General features: G+C 46.4%; 1 protein-coding gene across 1 annotated transcript in view; it reads right to left on the reverse strand.

The window, feature by feature from the left end:
* Cap-D2 (CAP-D2 condensin subunit) overlaps positions 1–17396 on the reverse strand; it is a 61930-nt gene that overhangs the window by 9806 nt on the left and 34728 nt on the right. The window contains exons 20-26 of the mRNA XM_089573568.1: positions 14474–14606; positions 13551–13626; positions 12312–12482; positions 8113–8387; positions 4993–5098; positions 4175–4298; positions 1494–1649 (exon numbers count right to left, since the gene is read on the reverse strand). Of these exons, the coding sequence (XP_089429694.1) occupies positions 1494–1649; positions 4175–4298; positions 4993–5098; positions 8113–8387; positions 12312–12482; positions 13551–13626; positions 14474–14606 (1041 nt within the window). The remainder of the gene's footprint in view (positions 1–1493; positions 1650–4174; positions 4299–4992; positions 5099–8112; positions 8388–12311; positions 12483–13550; positions 13627–14473; positions 14607–17396) is intronic.

The following is a 17396-nucleotide window of genomic DNA, read 5'->3' on the forward strand; positions in this document are numbered from 1 at the left end:
GCATGTCCGAAAAATCAGGCGTCTGAATTTTCAGTCAGCGACTGTACATATATTTAGTGTAGCCCTTGGAAATTATAGCCAGATTTCTATTCAGTGGTTTAGCTTTGATGATCTTTGTGGCACGGAAAATAAACACATATCACACAGTGAGCCAGTTGTTTTGTGATAAGCGAGACAAAAGTGCTTCAATCTAGTTACCGTATTTACCCAATTCCAACGCGCCCCTGATTCCAACGCGCACCCAATTTACGGCACCAAAAAAAAAAATTTTTTTCAAGCCCCGATTCTAATGCGCGCCAGATTTCGATGACTAAAAAAAAAAAAAAAACTACAAGCCCCGCTTCTAGCATGCACATGATTTCCGCGAATGAAAATAATTTGCAACCTTTTTTATATTTTGAGGCGAGAACAGGCTGTTTATTCACCCGAACTTCATTCACTGTCACTCTCGGACAGCTCCTTCTCACTCTCCGACCACAACATCTCGTCTTGAGTGCCGTCCATGGCATTAGAAATTCCGCATTTCTTGAAAGCACCTCAGTGGTGACGGGCATGTGATCCACACGAAGCTGCCGCGTGAAGTCAGCCAGCTCATCTTCAAGGTCGGGAAACCTCCCCGCTTGCGGACCGTGGCGGCCTTTGCTTGACATTTTGCACTCAGAGATTGACTTTTTCAGTCTTAAGTCTCTGGCACACCAAAATGACGGGCAGCATGCCTATTGCCGCTCTCTTCTGCATGCAGAATAACTTTGAGCTTAAAGCCATTCTCGTGGCGGACACGACGTCTCTTCGTGGCCGCTGCATCCATTCTCAAAAACGATATCGCACGGAGAGCCGCTAGAGAACACAACTGTCGCGCTACGAACGGCGCTATAGCTTGCTACTCACGTCTTAAAAGTAGCAAAACCGAGGCGAGGCGGTTCGTCCCGTGAATTTTTTTTGTGCCACGCTCGCTGACAGAAATGACAAGCACCACACTGGTTGAAAACGGCTCCTGCGACGCAGAAAATGACAAGCAAACGTGCTCCCATGGTTGCCAGCAATTAGTGAGCTCCCACATTGTATAATGGCGATGACGATGGGCAGCTATGGGGCAGTTTCAGTTTGTACTCGAATCCAACGTGCATGCGATTTTGAGACGTATTTTCCCCGAAAAAAGGTGCGCGTTGGAATTGGGTAAATATGGTACTTGACTGAGATGGAATGGCTCTAATAAGTGTTGCCTCAACAGTGTCATGGCAAATTGGGAAAAAGCTTCTGTAACAAGCAGCGCTACAGCTGTGAAAGTGTGTGGTGCGTCGCTTCGTCTCTTGCCTTCATCCATCACCTGGGGACACCATCTGCTTCAAAATCTGCTTCAGATAAAACCGAAATTGTAATCCTATGAAAATGATTTACGAAAATCTGATGAAGAAACCCTAGCAGCAAGACCCGCCTCACCATTTAAGCACTGTTTAATACTGCAGCATTTCAGCTGTTGGTAAGCAGCTTACCGAGCGTAGATCTTTTCCGTCCAGTTGTAGAGGTGGTTTGGAAAACGGACAACGAGGTCACCCACAGCCACAATCAGGTTGGTGCGCATCACAGGGTCCGGGGAGTTCTCCAGAATGTTGAAAAGCAGCGTCAAGTGCCGGTCACAGAAGTCAGCACTGCAAAAGCAGATGTTTGCTGGTACTTGTGCCTTGGATGTACCATATTTACTCGCCTTTTCATTTTTTTTTTTTTTAAACTGTGCTTTCCAAGCTCAGCCAGAGTAAGGTGCGAAACTGGCTACAGATGCAGAAAACGAGAGGACAGAATGGTACTGACGATGGCACTGCAGAAAAACCTTGCCCTCAGAGTGCCTTCAAGCTCACACACAGTTCAACAGTTGCTACTAACATTGCTCTGCAAAGGTTACATCTTCAAGAGAGAGAGCCATGTGTAAGATTCTCAGATAAGGCTAGCAGAAAGCCCTACAGCACCATCACACCACCGACCGAAGCCTCGTTGTAAAAAAAATGACGGGGCCAAATGCGAATTAGGTGAGCTAGCACTTTGGTTAACAAGACATCTCATAGTTGCTCAGTTGCGTGGTAAGTCATGCCTCCCGAATGTTGGTGAACATTCCAGGGGCCAAATTACGGAAAGGTTACAATCCCAAAACAGTCACAAAGTAGTCAAAAAGCCCTGCTTCTATTGGTCAGCATGGACTGGTGGACATATCAACCAATAGGAACGCAGTTAAGTGATCCGTTTGTGATTTGATTGAATTGTAATTCAGCCCTAAGTAGCATTTAAAGGGGGGACACAACTCTCAACACCAACTTTCTTGAGTTTTTAAAATGGATCTTGTTTAAACATTTCCTGCGTGTTTGAAATAATTTCAAACTTAACTGCACAAAATTTCAGCAAATATCTCTGCAAAATATCTCTGCAGACAAGAAAAAAAATGTGGCAGAAGACTGGTTCAATGTTCACTGCAATTCTGAGTGCATGCTACGCGTGAAAATATTGCTACGACGAAGTGGAAGTGGAAAAAGGGACGAACGAAAAAGAAGAGGTTGATGGTGCTTCCTGTGCACATTGGTGCTCCCTGCTAGGAACTATATTCACCTACCGCTTGTAAATAAATGTAAATAGTATTTCCCCGTAACAATATTCTTACTTTTTTTTTTTCCATGACAAATTTTTATTTTCATTTTGTACAAAGAAGTTGGCAAAGACATGTCTAAACTGTGAACAAGATGTCACACCAGAAATCTACAATTCATCAAAATAAAAAAACAAGAATGTCATCGCACAGAGCAGAGTTCTTTGAGTGGAACAAAACAAAAGGTGCCAAAACAGACTGTTTTAAAACAGTTGTGAAGAAATCTGCTGTAAAAGGTGAGCATTTAGTCAGAAAGCCGGAATGGATAAAAATGGCAATTTTTGTAGGATTTCTTCGATATGCAGTGGCACCGCGGTGCACAGAACAATTTTTTGGGAGTACTTACGATTGAATTTCAGCAGTGAAACTTCAAGACAGCATAAAAAAAAAGGCAAACTAGTGGATACAGTGATTTAAAAAAATAAAAGCCGCTTTTCACAGTTTGAAAGCTGCATCCCCCCTTACGCAATGCTTAGTCTTATAAATGAAAACATCGAAATTGTGCGGCAGCACCCAAGTTCGATGTGGCCAAAAAGAGCTGCAAATAATGGGAAATGCAGCGAGAGCACATTTTTGCATGCAGTACCAACTCCAAGTTTTCCCACACCCAAGCAGGACTGAACTGCCATCAACATACAACATCAGTGACTCCGTAGATGTTGACGGCATCTGCCACAGTTTACCAGACCGAAATTAACTAATTTATATCTCGCGGGTTCCATTAAATGTTCCTTGAGATGAAGTGCCGAATCTGTACAGGAAGTGTAAATGCATGGTCATCCATGACGAGTTTCTCACAGTGGCGTCGCAGCTGCGAAACATGATACACTAAGCGGCTCGCCTTAATTCAACACTGGCGGTGTGGAGCTTTCACTGGTTGACCTGTACGACATTCAAACGTTTTTCTCGTCTCTGAAGTTGCAAGATCAACCTATACAACGTATCGACCAATACGCACGTAAATACAGCAACGACATCTTACAGGCAAACTGTTCTTACGCAGTTTACTGTGTAAATATACAAATGAATGCGAGAAGCTGGCAGTACATTCTGTAATGCTGGCTCTAAGCAGGCTACCTCCACTGCAATAACAGGGGCAAAGGTTTCAGATTAGAGCGACGGCATTTTTAAAGTGACTGAAGCCTAACCGCAGGTTCCTCTTTAATCAATAAGTAATTCAAGCTGCATGAAAGGGACATAAAGCAGACCAAAAATTTTTCTGCCCAAATCAAAATTGCCAGTGTGAATGGGCAAGGATAAGAAGAAATAACAACACAGCTCCACTCACTGTCTGATCGCGGATACTGCATTTATGCAATGATCAAATTCCAAGGAAGAGCACGCAGGAAGCCCAATCTTCATTTGACTACCATCGTGCTGACTGAGCCAAAACATAAAATTCAGATGGAGTCAGTACTGTGGCATCATTCACACAGTGCTTGTCAATTTATGCTGCTTGTTTCTTTCATCACACACAAACCCCCCCTTGTGGTACTCTTCATGCATGATGAGGCTGCAGGCACACACAAAGAGGACACTCACTTGACCATCATCAGCTTGGCAAGGGCCAGGGAAGCCGCTTTGCGCACACCATCGTCTGTGTACGCACTCTGCTCAGTGACGACATGCACCACCAGCTTGCTCCACACACCGAGAGAGCTCTCCTCTGTAAACACCAGTGAAAACATGACAGTAATGATTATCGCAGCAGGGACTCAATGAAAGAAATCTCAGAGGCATCGTGTGCCAGCCAAAATGAAGTGCACTTCTTACTCAAAGCTAGACGTACAATTTATAGTGTATAAACTTATTTAGCAGTAAAACCTCGTTATGATACAGCAAATGATACAGTCTGGAGAGCTTGCCACAGAAGTGACATTGCCCAATCAAAGGAATCTGGGTCTATGGCATGTAACCCGGATGGATACAAGAACGCCTGCGTTTGTAGGCGTCTGAAGTGTATTTCTTATGTTTTGTTGAGGCCTTTAGCCGGAGAAGGATATTTTCGGCATGCCAGTTTTTAGTGTTGTGTTATAACCACGCAAGCAGCATGTTTGAGTAGGTGTGTTCACCAGGTGAATACGGAGGGTGTCAGGGCTTTTGAAGTTCTGTGTAACATATACAGAATCATCAGATTGCGTTGTCACGGATGTCTGAGCCAAATGATACACATCTACATGCAGTAGGGAACCCACAATCGCACTGGAAAGGACCACCAAAAAGCCCCTAAACCAAACGCAACATGCCAACCATTTTCATTTCTTCGACTACAACCAGTGCACATCTGGCTATTTTTTGCGCAAGGAAGGTTGCGGAAGTGTACAGAGGAGAGCAAGCAACACAAAGGAGCTCGTGCTTACCGCCTAGCACCACATTGTCCAAAAGGTGGATGACATACTCTGCATCCGTGTCATCAGTAACTGGGCCCAGCATTTCATCATCGATATTCTGGCTGTCATTCCCTTCCTGCCAATAAAGCAGAGATGAAGCACAAGAGAGAAAAAATAAAACAAGAAATGACCACTAAGGACTCCGCATAAGTGCAAGATTACAGTCTGCAGAATAACTAAAGTTTGTACCGCTCCTTTGAATAAACAGGACACTACATTTATCAAGGCCTTGCTTTAACAACAGCCAATGAGGCCCAGACACAGATAGTACGCACTTGTTAACACATGCACTAAGGCAGCGATTTTCATGGGGCCTTAATTCCTCAGCATCGTGGCCCATCAGTGGGCCACCCTAAGGTTTTCCTGGCTGCAGTGTGTGGCCCCCCTCCAGTGAGACTCCAGTGAAGCCAACTTATTGGAACTGACAACAGATGACAATAGCAACTTGGCATGTGTGTTTTTCACAGCGTCTTTGAAAAATCTGTTCCACAGCTTCACAGTGCCACTCAGTGTTCGTGCAGTACAGCAGAAAATACACGAAGTGACCCACCACTGACTCACAACACAGTGAACATGTTAAAAGTAACGCCTGCAACCCCTGCATCACATACTGTGCAACAGATCTTGCACATTGAGTGTGAAAGCAAGCAAGGATGTCTGCATTATGGAGAGACTCACTACGCCAAAGTGTTATAAACGTCTGCCTTATGGAGAGACGCACTGCACCAAAGTATTATCAACACTTACAATTCAGGGAACTCTTACATGCTTCGAAAAGTGCAGGGCGACTGCTGTGCCCTCTGGCAGCCGGATGCATGCATTGAAGAATATGGCATGGCTGATAAAATAAAAACTGCCGCTCATTTAGTAAAATACTCGCACAAGGTTCGATATACAGAAATACAGTAAAAGCTCGTTAATTCGAACTTCACGGGACCGGGAAAAAAGTTCGAATTATCCGATGTTCGAATTATCGAATGGCCGCGAAAAAACTGGCAAGAACCATTTGCATTACGGTATATATGTCCCGTATTAGCGATAACATGTGTTTACTTTTGCCGTTAGCTCTAGCAAGGGGGGAAGCGAACTTGGCAGAGTGCCAACGCTTGTCCGGATGTGCAAGCCTCGTTTTCAGTATGTTCGCCTTATCGGGCCATGGGCGATTCGAGCGGAGGCCGTCTACTGACACTCAATCATTGGAACGCGCGATAGCAGCAGCAAACGGCTTTTGCAGGGAACGATGCTAAAAGCCGGCGTCATGATCGCGGCGAACCGCGTGCTTCCGCTGGCGACTGATGGGTGGAAGGATAGAGAACACTCGCAAAAAAAAAAAGAAAGTTTTTTGCATGTAATTTGTAGCACCCGTCCGAAGTCATAGCCTTTCACGGGCGTTGGCTGGGACCGCGCTGACAGTACTTATCCGTATTTCCGAATTAACAGGGCTCGAATTAACGAGTATTTAGTTGCGAGTTCCGGAGGTTGTGCGCGGAAAAGAGGATAGGCAGCCGTCATCGCCGCCGCCAACCCCTACCTCCGGCGCCGCCGGCCGCTGCGCCGGTGATGGCGCCATATAGGCTTTAACCACTCATCCACGGTTTTATCTGGTTCCATCTTTTAGGACTTGCGCAGCCTCTAACTATGCGGAGATGCTTTTTTTGGGAGGGGGGGGGGGGGGCCACGTGCTGTGCGCCAAGCCGCACAGGCGCGGCGGCGCGTAGTTCAAATTATCCGTAGCGGAACCGATTCGCTTTCGAATTAACGGGCTTTTTTATGCACAGATCTTTATGGAGCTTGGCCGGACCAAGCAGTGTAGTTCGAATTATCCGAAATTCGAATTATCGAGGTTTGAATTAACGAGCTTTCACTGTAATAAAGGAAGTAGCATGCATTTTGGTGCAAGTGATGCACCTGCTTTTGTTTAAATAAAGCCACCCACTGGTCGTTTGTACAATCAATCCAGGATATTTCGAACCTAGATACATCGAACAGTAAGAACATCCCCTTGAAAAGCCCACGCAAAAAGATATAGCACTATTTGTGTTTACCAAACTCCTGTTCATCAGAACATTTGCCCACGCGCGTGCAGGTGAAGCTTCTGGCACACGGAGACAGGTTAGCTGCATGACCTTCGGAACATGCTTACTGTGCAAGCATGGTAAAACGAGTGACGCGGTGAGTGCAGGTGCGTGAGGGTAGACTTTCGACATCTCATTCTCATTTCCCATGCGACACCATTGTCATGCAGAAAAGGAAGCTTTCGGTGCACCGCTTGTCATGCAGTGAAGCCAACCTTACTGATGAGCTTCGCTGCCAAAGGCATTGCAGAAACCAACTTTATCATCATTTTCAACAGAGAGAATTCTACATTGCACTAGTAACATGATTAGACCTCTTATCACATGCAGTGGCTAATTCCAAGCACCGCCCGCTGTGGTTTAGTTGAGAGCAGGCTAGGCCTATGTGGGCTGCCAGCAGGCCGGTGGGCACATCATCGCGCCACCAGTGTGGGTGCAGTGTATTCTTGCTTATCTACTGCCATTTTATTATATATCAAATTATCGATATATCGGAACATTTCGCGATCTCCCTAGAGTACCCATATATGCGGGACTAGCTGTAGTACACAGGAAAACCGTTTAACAAACCCTCGGTTTCTTTAAAACACACTTAAGGAACATGCGCGCTCTGCCTTGTTTGCCACGAGCTGCACTGCTCTGAAAGCACGGCTTTCTAATCATGCCATTATGTCATTAGAGTTTACAAGTTTCTGAATAAGCTGTCAAAATACAAGCCAAGGTTTATTTGTTTTTTGTTTTGACGTAAGCTTCAACTTTAACTGCATTGATATCAATGGCTTTGTTACAGACCAACTTTTAGTACCACTCAAGCAACAAAAAACAAAGGTAAGAAAAGAAAATGTAAACTAAGTGATGAACAAGTCTGCTAGAAGAGAATTCTGCACTGCAGATATAAAATGAGCGAACAGATGCAAGAAAGAGTTTGCAGTGATAAGTTGTGTGGACACGAAAGTTGAAAACAAGTCAGGCTTTCCTTTCACTTTGCAGCGAAGCCTGATGTTGCGTGGCCTACCTGGCTCATGGAAACGACGTGCCCCGTAGCGGACATCGACTGGCGTTTCTTGCGTTTGGTGACCCTCTCCTTTTCGTCCTTGATGGTCTCTCGCCTCCGCTTCAGCTGGGCAAAGACGTCCACATCCAGGTAGATGAGCTGGCGCAGCGCCACTTGACCCACGCAGGCCAGGGCGCGTGACAGCACCAGGCTTGGACACTTGAGAAGAGGCGTCGTGCACGTTTCCTCCTGCGACACCACTCCATTTTCTTGCTGGTCCTGCGAGTCTTGTGACCCTGGTGCGCAAGAGAGAGAAGTTGCAATAGGCGTCAATGTCTACAGTTTGGTCAGTACCTCTGGGGGGTGCCCTACCACTCTCCAAATGTGGCTCCTCAAACTGTTGACCCCAGAGGAGGCTGATATTTAAAAAAAATTCCGAGGGGAAACTTTGGTGATCTAAACTGCGGTGAGGCAAAAGCCTTTTCTGCAATGCTCTCCAGCGTCCTTTAGCTAGACAAGGAGAACTGCATATGCATTGGCAGGAAGTCAGGGTAGCATGTGGATGGTGGCACCATCTGTTGTAAGCGCCACAAATCGCAACCGTGCAACGGACGGATAAACGGACAGAGTTGTGGCCACAAGTATGAGTCATTAAAGGCTTTTGCCTTAAAAAATGACGTTGCTGCTTCTTCCATGTGTGGAGTACCGTATTTACCCAATTCCAACGCGCCCCCGATTCCAACGCGCACCCAATTTACGGCACCAAAAAAAAATTCAAGCCCCGATTCTAACGCGCGCCCAATATTGGTAATGAAAAAAAAAAACTATAAGCCCCGCTTCTAACGTGCATGTGGCTTCCACGAATGAAAATAATTTGCAACCGTTTTATATTTTAAGGAGAGATGCGGGTGAAAAAACCACGATTTTTTTCAATAAAGTCGATTTTGTATTTTCTTAAGTTTTGTATTCCCCCAAGCCTCTTCTTTTATGTATAAAAAAATCAAAGCCGATAACCAATGGCAAGTTAGTAAAAATGCAATTAAAGCTCTCGTGGTGGCTCGCGAAAGTGCGAATTTTGACCGAATTTCGGGAACGCGGCATTTCGCTCGATGGCGTCGCCCGTTCTTGAATTTTCGTGGGGAAGTAGGCCTAACCCTCTCCTACCAGAAGCCACTTCGGCAGCGGCGCATTCTTGATAAAAATATGAAAAAAAAAAAAAGATCGTTTCCCGCCCGAGTCGAGCGTCGCGACTGGCCCTTCAAATCACGTGGTACGATCGGAGCTCTTCCATTGGCTACGAGCATTCCACCGCACGGTCGGACGCAGACGCTCTTTCTTCGTTCTGCCGCCACCGAGACGTGAACCAACGCTTCTGCCCGGGTTTTTCTCCTTTCTCCGCTATGGATGCGACTGAGAAACGAGATTTTCTTTCACGCAAGTTCCTGACAAAGCATCAGTATAAAGGAAGACGCCCCAAGCGCAAGAGGAGAGCTCCGGTGACGGGAGGTTCGTCTGCTGCTAGGCGTAACTGCGGCAGCGGCGATGCATCATTTGGATACTTCAAACTTCTTGCGGAGCATCCATGACTTCGTCAGTGCATCTGAGCGAAAGATAAAGATGTTCGACGGCGAAAACAAGCGTAAAAACGAGCGCGGAAGCGCTGTTATGTGTTAGATCGGCATGATGCACGACCTCGTCAGCGGCGCGGTGTGTCCCGCCTGCGGACGATGTAATCTCTGTCAGAGAATCGGCCGCAAAACAGAAAGGACTCTCATCGTTTTTGAAACTTTACCGCTGAAATGACGCGTTTCCGACAACCGTTGTTTAATCAACATATTCTTCGAGCTGCGTATCTCGATCGTGCAAAGGCAGTGATGAGGCGCCCGCCCGCGGCAGTGCACGGGATACCGTCGCTGTGAACGTGGTCCGTGGTCGCTGAGCACGCGACCAATGACAAGCGCCACACCGATTGAAAACGGCTCCTGCGACGCAGAAAACGGCGAGCAAACATGCTCCCATGTTTGCCGGCAGTTAGTGAGCTCCCACATCGTATAATGGTGATGACGATGGGCAGCTATGGGGCAGTTTCGGTTTGCACTCGAATCCAACGCGCATGCGATTTTGAGACGTATTTTCCCCGAAAAAAGGTGCGCGTTGGAATTGGGTAAATACGGTATTCAAATGAGGATGGAGTTGGAGACTTCTGTAGTAATTCTTTTTAATAACCCGACTAGAAGAATGTGCCACTTCTCTTCCGATTCTACTACCACCGAGTGGCACATCACTCTGTTACTCAGTAGCCACACACTACATTCACGGTGCAAAACATGAGCAGAGGGGGAAAAAAAATGCATGAAAGATGGGGACAGTTAAGTAGAGGCAATCAAAAAATTGCAAGCAAAATAAACCCCCAAAAATGCCAGCTGGTCTCGAAAAGCCACTGCGCAGGTTAACAAGTGAATGAGTGCTAAGATTCCCCTTGCAGGGGAACTCTGGCTAGTCATGTGTTGGGACAGCATTAGAAGTGCAGAAAAACAACAAAATGAACAATGCAGAGAAAAACTGATTAGCGAAAAACTAGCTGCCTAAAGCTGTTCTGCTATCTAGATTTTTCTCTTACTAACAGAGTTGAATGCAGCACACTGGACAAGCATTGTTTATACTGGCAACAGTAGAAGTGACAAATTCAAGTGGATTTGAAGCATACCGTATTCACCTAAATACAGTGCAGCCGCTACTATAACACAAGAATGGCTTTTGCTGCTCTGGAATAGAAAAAAAAAAATTCAATTATTCAGCATAATATTTAGCACTTTAATGCAAGGAGTGGCTTTTGCTTTTTGATACCAGTAACAGGAGGGGTGTGTGGAAATTCAAAATTTTGAATATGAGTTTTTAATAGTGCCGCAGGTGCAACAGTCCGCAGTCAGGAACACAAAAACCAGGTCAACCCTGCCCTAATTGCAACGTCGTATATGCAGCGTCGACTACAACGTTGAATACGAACCTAATCTGTTCATTATCAATTTGAGAAATCGCTATTCCAGAATTTTCGAATATTCAAAAGTTCGTGAATATTCATCGGTGATCGAATATCGCGCCGCATTATATTAAATCTGACTGTGGCAAAACCCGTATATCTGGGAAAATTACCCAAAGATCAAGTTTACAAAGTATGCCAGGAAAACAATAAAAAGGCGCCCTCCTTGATTTCTCCTCCATCGTTTACTGCTTGGACCAATCACATTCAGACGCTCGTAGACTTGGATTGGACCTCATGCAAAATTCTGCAAGTGGGCCTTCCTACACAATGCATGTGATGAAAATAAGATGGCCGACCACCCGCTACGAAAAATCGCAATGCGAATGTTCTTGGTTTTGTGTTTGATCCTTCCATTGTGTGTTGCTTGATGCCTACACCCATGGCATACATCCAGTCATCTTCACAGCTCTTCTAGCGTGAGCTTCGAGAAGATTTTGCCAACCCTGATATGCAGGAAAGCCCACTCACAGAATTTCGCATGGAGCTTACAAAGGGTGGCCGAGTCTAGGTGTCACCGAGAGTGCAAATGATTGTGTCACTAACGGCTGTTCCCTTTGCTTATGTCTGCGTTGTTCTTCCAGCTTGCCAAAACTGCACATTCGTCATGGGCTTTACGCTGTTTGTGCGATGGAGACTCCTCGCAAGGCTACACCTCATTTTCGCATTTCCAGCACGTTTTTTTTTTTTTTTTTTCCAGGGTGGGTGGGGTGGAGCTTACAACTTGATGCTCAGATGATTCAGCCATTTCTTCTGGTCCCTAGAAGTCCGAATTGTGAGGTTTTTTGCTGCCATCATATCTTTAGTTGCCAGCCATGCATCAATTCTGCAATGTCACTTTGTTACTCTTGTTCTGTATGACCACATTACAGGTTACACACTGCTACGCTGTCTAATCAAGCAGCATGCATTTCTGGGCACATCATGTTTTTTTAAGTATGTTGCTGAGTCAGCTTACTTTTGTACATTCCAGTTGCAAAGGCCCCACACTATTTTGAAATAAATAAATAAAAATAAGGACAACATTTGCCAGTTTACCTTTTTTCAAAGCTATATTCCATACTGAATGGATATTCAGTTAGATAGCAGAAGGAATTTCTTCTTTGTACTCGTATTAGAAAATTTCAACACTTGTGCGCTCCCAGTAAAAAAAAAAGTTAAATCTGAGTAAACACAATACCTTTCACTGCATCGCCGACAGCCTCCTGCTTGCACCGTGACAGCAGCCTCTCGGCGAGGCCATGCAGCAGGTCGTCAGCGATCTGGTCTGGCTGCATGGCCACCTTGTAGATGACACCCAGGGCCTTCTCCATGGTGGGAATCCAGACAGTGGTGCTGGTGTCAGTGAAGGCTGCACCGAGTTCAGGAGTTCAGACATGTGACAAACTCCCTGCTTTGCTTGAGCACCCAATCACCACAAATGCCGCATTACAATGTGTTCAGGGAACAAACTTCCCCACTGGGAGCTACACAGTTTCATTTCACCCACCACCGGCTAGATATCCTGATTATTAGGTCGATTTCAGAGTGACTGCCCAATAGACAGTACACGTAGAAGCAAAGTTCAAAATTTCTTGTTGTGGCTGCCGTACATGAAAGATGGCAGATGCTACAAAATTGCACCATCCTCTCTAGCAATGACATCGTGGCTTTATGCGAATGATGGACCGCAGCATAGCACTTACATTAAGGGAGTAATTACTCATTGATGTCCACCCGAGCGCAGCTGTACGGCTACAAGGGAAAGCTATACAGCTTTCTCAGAAACTTCGTAGTTAAAGAAAAATTCGTCCTGGTCTGGGGTTCGAACCCGGGACCACCGCGTCACCGGAGCAGTCGCTCTACCAATTGAGCTAACCGGGACGGCAAGCTTATGGTAGGGCTTATGGTAGGTCCCGGTTAGCTCAATTGGTAGAGCGACTGCTCTGGTGAAGCGGTGGTCCCAGGTTCGATCCCTGGACCAGGACGAATTTTTCTTTAACCACGAAGTTTCCGAGAAAGCTGTATAGCTTTCCCTTGTAGCCGTACGGCTGCGCTTGGGTGGACGTCAATGAGTAATTACTCCCTTATTACAAATCTACTCCACCTTGGGGGATTCCCCTAAACATTTGACCAACACAGCATAGCACTTGGGTTAAGAAGAACCAAGACTTATGGCCAGCACCAGTTACTGAAAACAGGGTGCTCTGAAATGGTATGTACACCACTAGGAAAACACTCAAATCAGTAATGGCAACCAAAAGCATCCTATCTTCTAGAAGCTGCCACTGAGTCATAATGCCAATGCGCAAGATTAATATAGTACTATACACATTTCAATCTGTGACTGAAGCATAGAAAGTGCACCTACGTAACAACTTAATGGACAGAGTGGTACACGTGAGCTATTACATTGCTAGAGATGGTGATGAACACTTACTCTCTAACAGGAGGCCTCTCAGTTTCACAAACATGTCATGGGAGCTCTCGAAACACTGCACCGGCTCTTTGTCAGGCTAGATTAGAGCACAGGAAAGAAAAAAAAAACAGAATGAAGCAATAAAAAACAATGTAAGGTCTGGGAAAGCGCCAAAATGTGGCAATAGGCAAAAAAATAACAAGACGGTAAGGTCAGGGTTTGCTACACAGGCTCCTGTTCGTTTTCAAGTTGAGTGGCAAAAGCACCACAAAGTGGTTCTCAGCCCGAAGGTTCCGTGTGAAAGTTCAAAAGCTTACTGCCTTTTATAGAAATCTACTTTCAACAAAACAACCTTTAAGGCTTGTGAAAAACTAGGAAACTAATCTGGAAATCCTGGTGCTTTGTCCCAAAAATAACACAACTTCAATTCATTTCCTTACTCTTTCCCAAAACAACAAATTGGGCATTACGTTTGCAACAAATGCATGCGCAAGACAATCGGCGTCAATTTTGCACATGTTTAACAACAAATGAGAAGGAAGATAAACGGCCAGTTCTGGCCTTGACTCCATGACAAATAATTCAGTCCCTGTTACTATGGAGCCACTCACTAACCAACGACCATGAAGGCATGTTAAATGGCTTCAACTCTTTTAGTGGTTATGGGAGCATTTCAACATTTCTGCTGGTATGTGGGCTTTAGCGTCCAAAAGCTGCATGCAGACCACTAAAGACACGGCAATGAAAAGTTCCAGGTTAATTTCAACCACCTGAGGTTTGATAATGTGTTCCATCACTGCACAGCACATGGACGTCTTTGCATTTAGTCTTTGCAGAAATGTGGCCAAACATCCCTGCTCCAACAGCTGTTGGACAATTAAAAAAAAAACGCACCATGCAAACAAAACACAACAGCAAAGAAGCCTCTGCAAGCCTCTGCTTACCGAGTCAGAGTGGCCGAGCTTCTCAACAATGCTGCACGTCTGACCACAGAGGTCGAGGTCTGCTTTCCCGCGTTCTCCAAATCCAACAGAGATCAGGGTCTCCAAGTTTCTCTTCACCATGTTGTTATCAGCACTGTCAAAGCACAGCAAATGGAATCTTCATTAAAACACCAAAATTTGCAATGGCTGAGGAAAGCAGAGTAAAGCTGTGTAGTTCTTAATCAGTCGTAACAAACATAATTCGGGAAACATTCCCCCTTTCTTTTTCTGCGAGTGGTTCCAGCAAAATTTTGAGAAGATATTTTCTGCCCAGGAAATCACTGCCCCTTGTGAGCCCGGCCCTATGAACAGTGAGTGTGCAGCCAGAACAAACAGCCCAGTCAGCCATGTGGAAAGGTGCTGGCATCTTCTGATAAAGGAAAGATCCTGCATAGTTTAGTGGTTCAGCTCCTCATTCTGTTCTCTCAACAAACTGCGCCCCTTCGAGAGGTGGCCCAGCTCAGCCGTTTGAGGAACTGTATCGAGGCGAAAAGTGCACTTGCATGTGCAACTAATGCAATACTGCGTGGAAACTGATGTCTCAAAATCACGCATCCCATACACTTCTACAGATCAAGGTCAAGGACCCTAGTTTCCAGCGATTCTTATTTTAATCCGATAGTATTGCACCTGTCATCATGCAGTTTCCTGCTTCTTCGTAAAATTACCTGACTGGTCAGTTGTGTCACATGACCCGGACTAAGCAATCGTAGAGCACCAACAAGCTCGAAATTCCCCGTCGCCTCGCGAAAAAGTTCCGGCTTCTCTGTCGTGAAATTCCTCGATTGGTTGAGAGAGGTCACATGACCTGGTAATGTCATCACAACGTGTCTACTGTGACAGGTGGCAAACTGCCTGCCATTGCCAAATTCAGTGCAAATGACACCTGCCCACGTGGATAATCCAATTTTAATTAATTAATTATAGGAAAATCAATTATAGGCAAATTATAGTTAAAGGGGTCGTGAAATGTTTTTCGAAAATTTTGAACGACGTGTGTATTTGGAATTCTGACCCTTCCTTCTATAGTATACCTTGATTCGTTTCATCGTCTGGGTTGATTGAATAGCGAAAAAAACTAAATTTTGGTTTCCCAGCGCGCATCCCCCTCAACTCACATCAAACGTCATCTTAGGAAGCCAATCAGAGGCTTTTTTCGTCAACACAACATGGTGGCTTAGCGAGGCCTGTTTAGCCATAGTACATCAAACGTCATCTTAGGAAGCCAATCAGAGGCTTTTTTCGTCAACACAACATGGTGGCTTAGCGAGGCCTGTTTAGCCATAGTTGACCGAGGTCACAGCATGTATACTGACTCGAATGTGGCATCGCCGTCTGCTCAGAATGGAGTCTGCTAGCTGTCAAGCCGACACATGTGCGAAAACTTGGCCGGCGCGCCGCACCAGTCGCCGCTTGCGCACTGCCGCCTACTGCAAGCAGGGACACGGAGCGGCAAGCATCTTCGCGCCGCTAGACTCATGCCCGGCCCACGTCCGATGTAACATTTTGCCACCGCACACCAGCGCCTGCGCGCTGCTTGGTTACTGAAGTTCGCACCAGAAAAGACAAAATAGCGATGTTATCAGAAAGACTGCCGGCTGTACTCGGGCGGCGACAAAGCACGCCTGTCCATGTAGCGCGCTTTCGGCAACGGCGCTGGACGCCGGCGCGCCGGGTGATGAACTGCACTGCTCTCTGGCTGCCCTGGTTGTCGCTAGGCCTGTTTCGCATCGAAGCCGTGATGAACAGCGCTTCGGAAGTAGCCTGGGTTATAATAAAAAGCCTGCTTTTGGCATCGCTTTACTGTCAACAGCATCGTCTCACAACAAAAAATATGGTCATTTTTGCAGTACGCTCGGCAGCGGTGCTAGCGGACGCCAGGCGCGGAAGCCGGACCGAAACGGCCGGGCAGCGGCAGCTGAGCGGCGGTTGTGGCAAGAAATTTGCTCGTATTACAGTTGCTGCTTCTACCAGCAACTCGGCATTGCTCAACGATCCTCAAAAATGATATATTTTCCACACTTCTTGCTCCCACAGTTTATTATGTGAAGAAAAATCTTTAGCTCATTTTTATGACGCCAGCGGATGGGACCCAGGCTTGCCGGCCGGCCTGCAGGCTCGATGTATTTCACATTCGCACCAGAAAGGACAAAACAGCCATGCTATCAGAAAGGCTGCCAGTTATATTCGAGCAGTGGCAGCATGCCGAGCTTTCGGCAACGACGCCGCCTGCGGGCGCGCCGTGCGATGAACTGCGAAGCTCGCCGGCGACCCTGGTCGTCTCTAAGCCTACCTGGTTTCGCATCGATACTATTGATACTGCAGCTGAGGGAGCTTCGGAACTGGTCAGCGCTGTAAAAGGTACTACTCTCGTCACCCCTTTAGCTGTGAACCTGTCCCATAATAAAATAAAGATATGCTCGATTTCCGCGACGCCTTCAACAGCGGAGCTAGCAAATGCCAGCTATGCGAGCGGCGACCAGGCAGCAAATAAAGCGGTCATGGGATGAAATTTGCTTGTATCGCCGAATTAAATACTGCCAGCAACTCAGCATCAGCCAACGATCCTCAAAAATGATTCATTTTTGGCATTCATCTATCCAAGGGCTTGTTATGAACTTGAACAAATAATACTAGCGTGTTTTTCTGACGCCGGTGGCCGGCATCCAGGCTGACAGGCCGGCCCCGAGAAACGCGCCCCCACGTCATTATGACGCTGGCGCTCTGCGCGCTTGCATTCTGCCCCTTGTCAGTGCGACGCGCCGCGTGCGGCCTGTCATTGACATCGGTTGGGTGCAGGCGGCGAGCTGCTGTCAGTCGTTGTTAGGCCGTTCGCAACGGCACGTCGCGCGCCCGGCAAGTAGCAGTCATGCCGAGAGCCCGC

The sequence above is a fragment of the Amblyomma mixtum genome, chromosome 2, assembly GCF_055824585.1.
Source record: "Amblyomma mixtum isolate Tamu chromosome 2, ASM5582458v1, whole genome shotgun sequence".
In the NCBI taxonomy this organism is placed as follows: Eukaryota; Metazoa; Arthropoda; class Arachnida; order Ixodida; family Ixodidae; genus Amblyomma; species Amblyomma mixtum.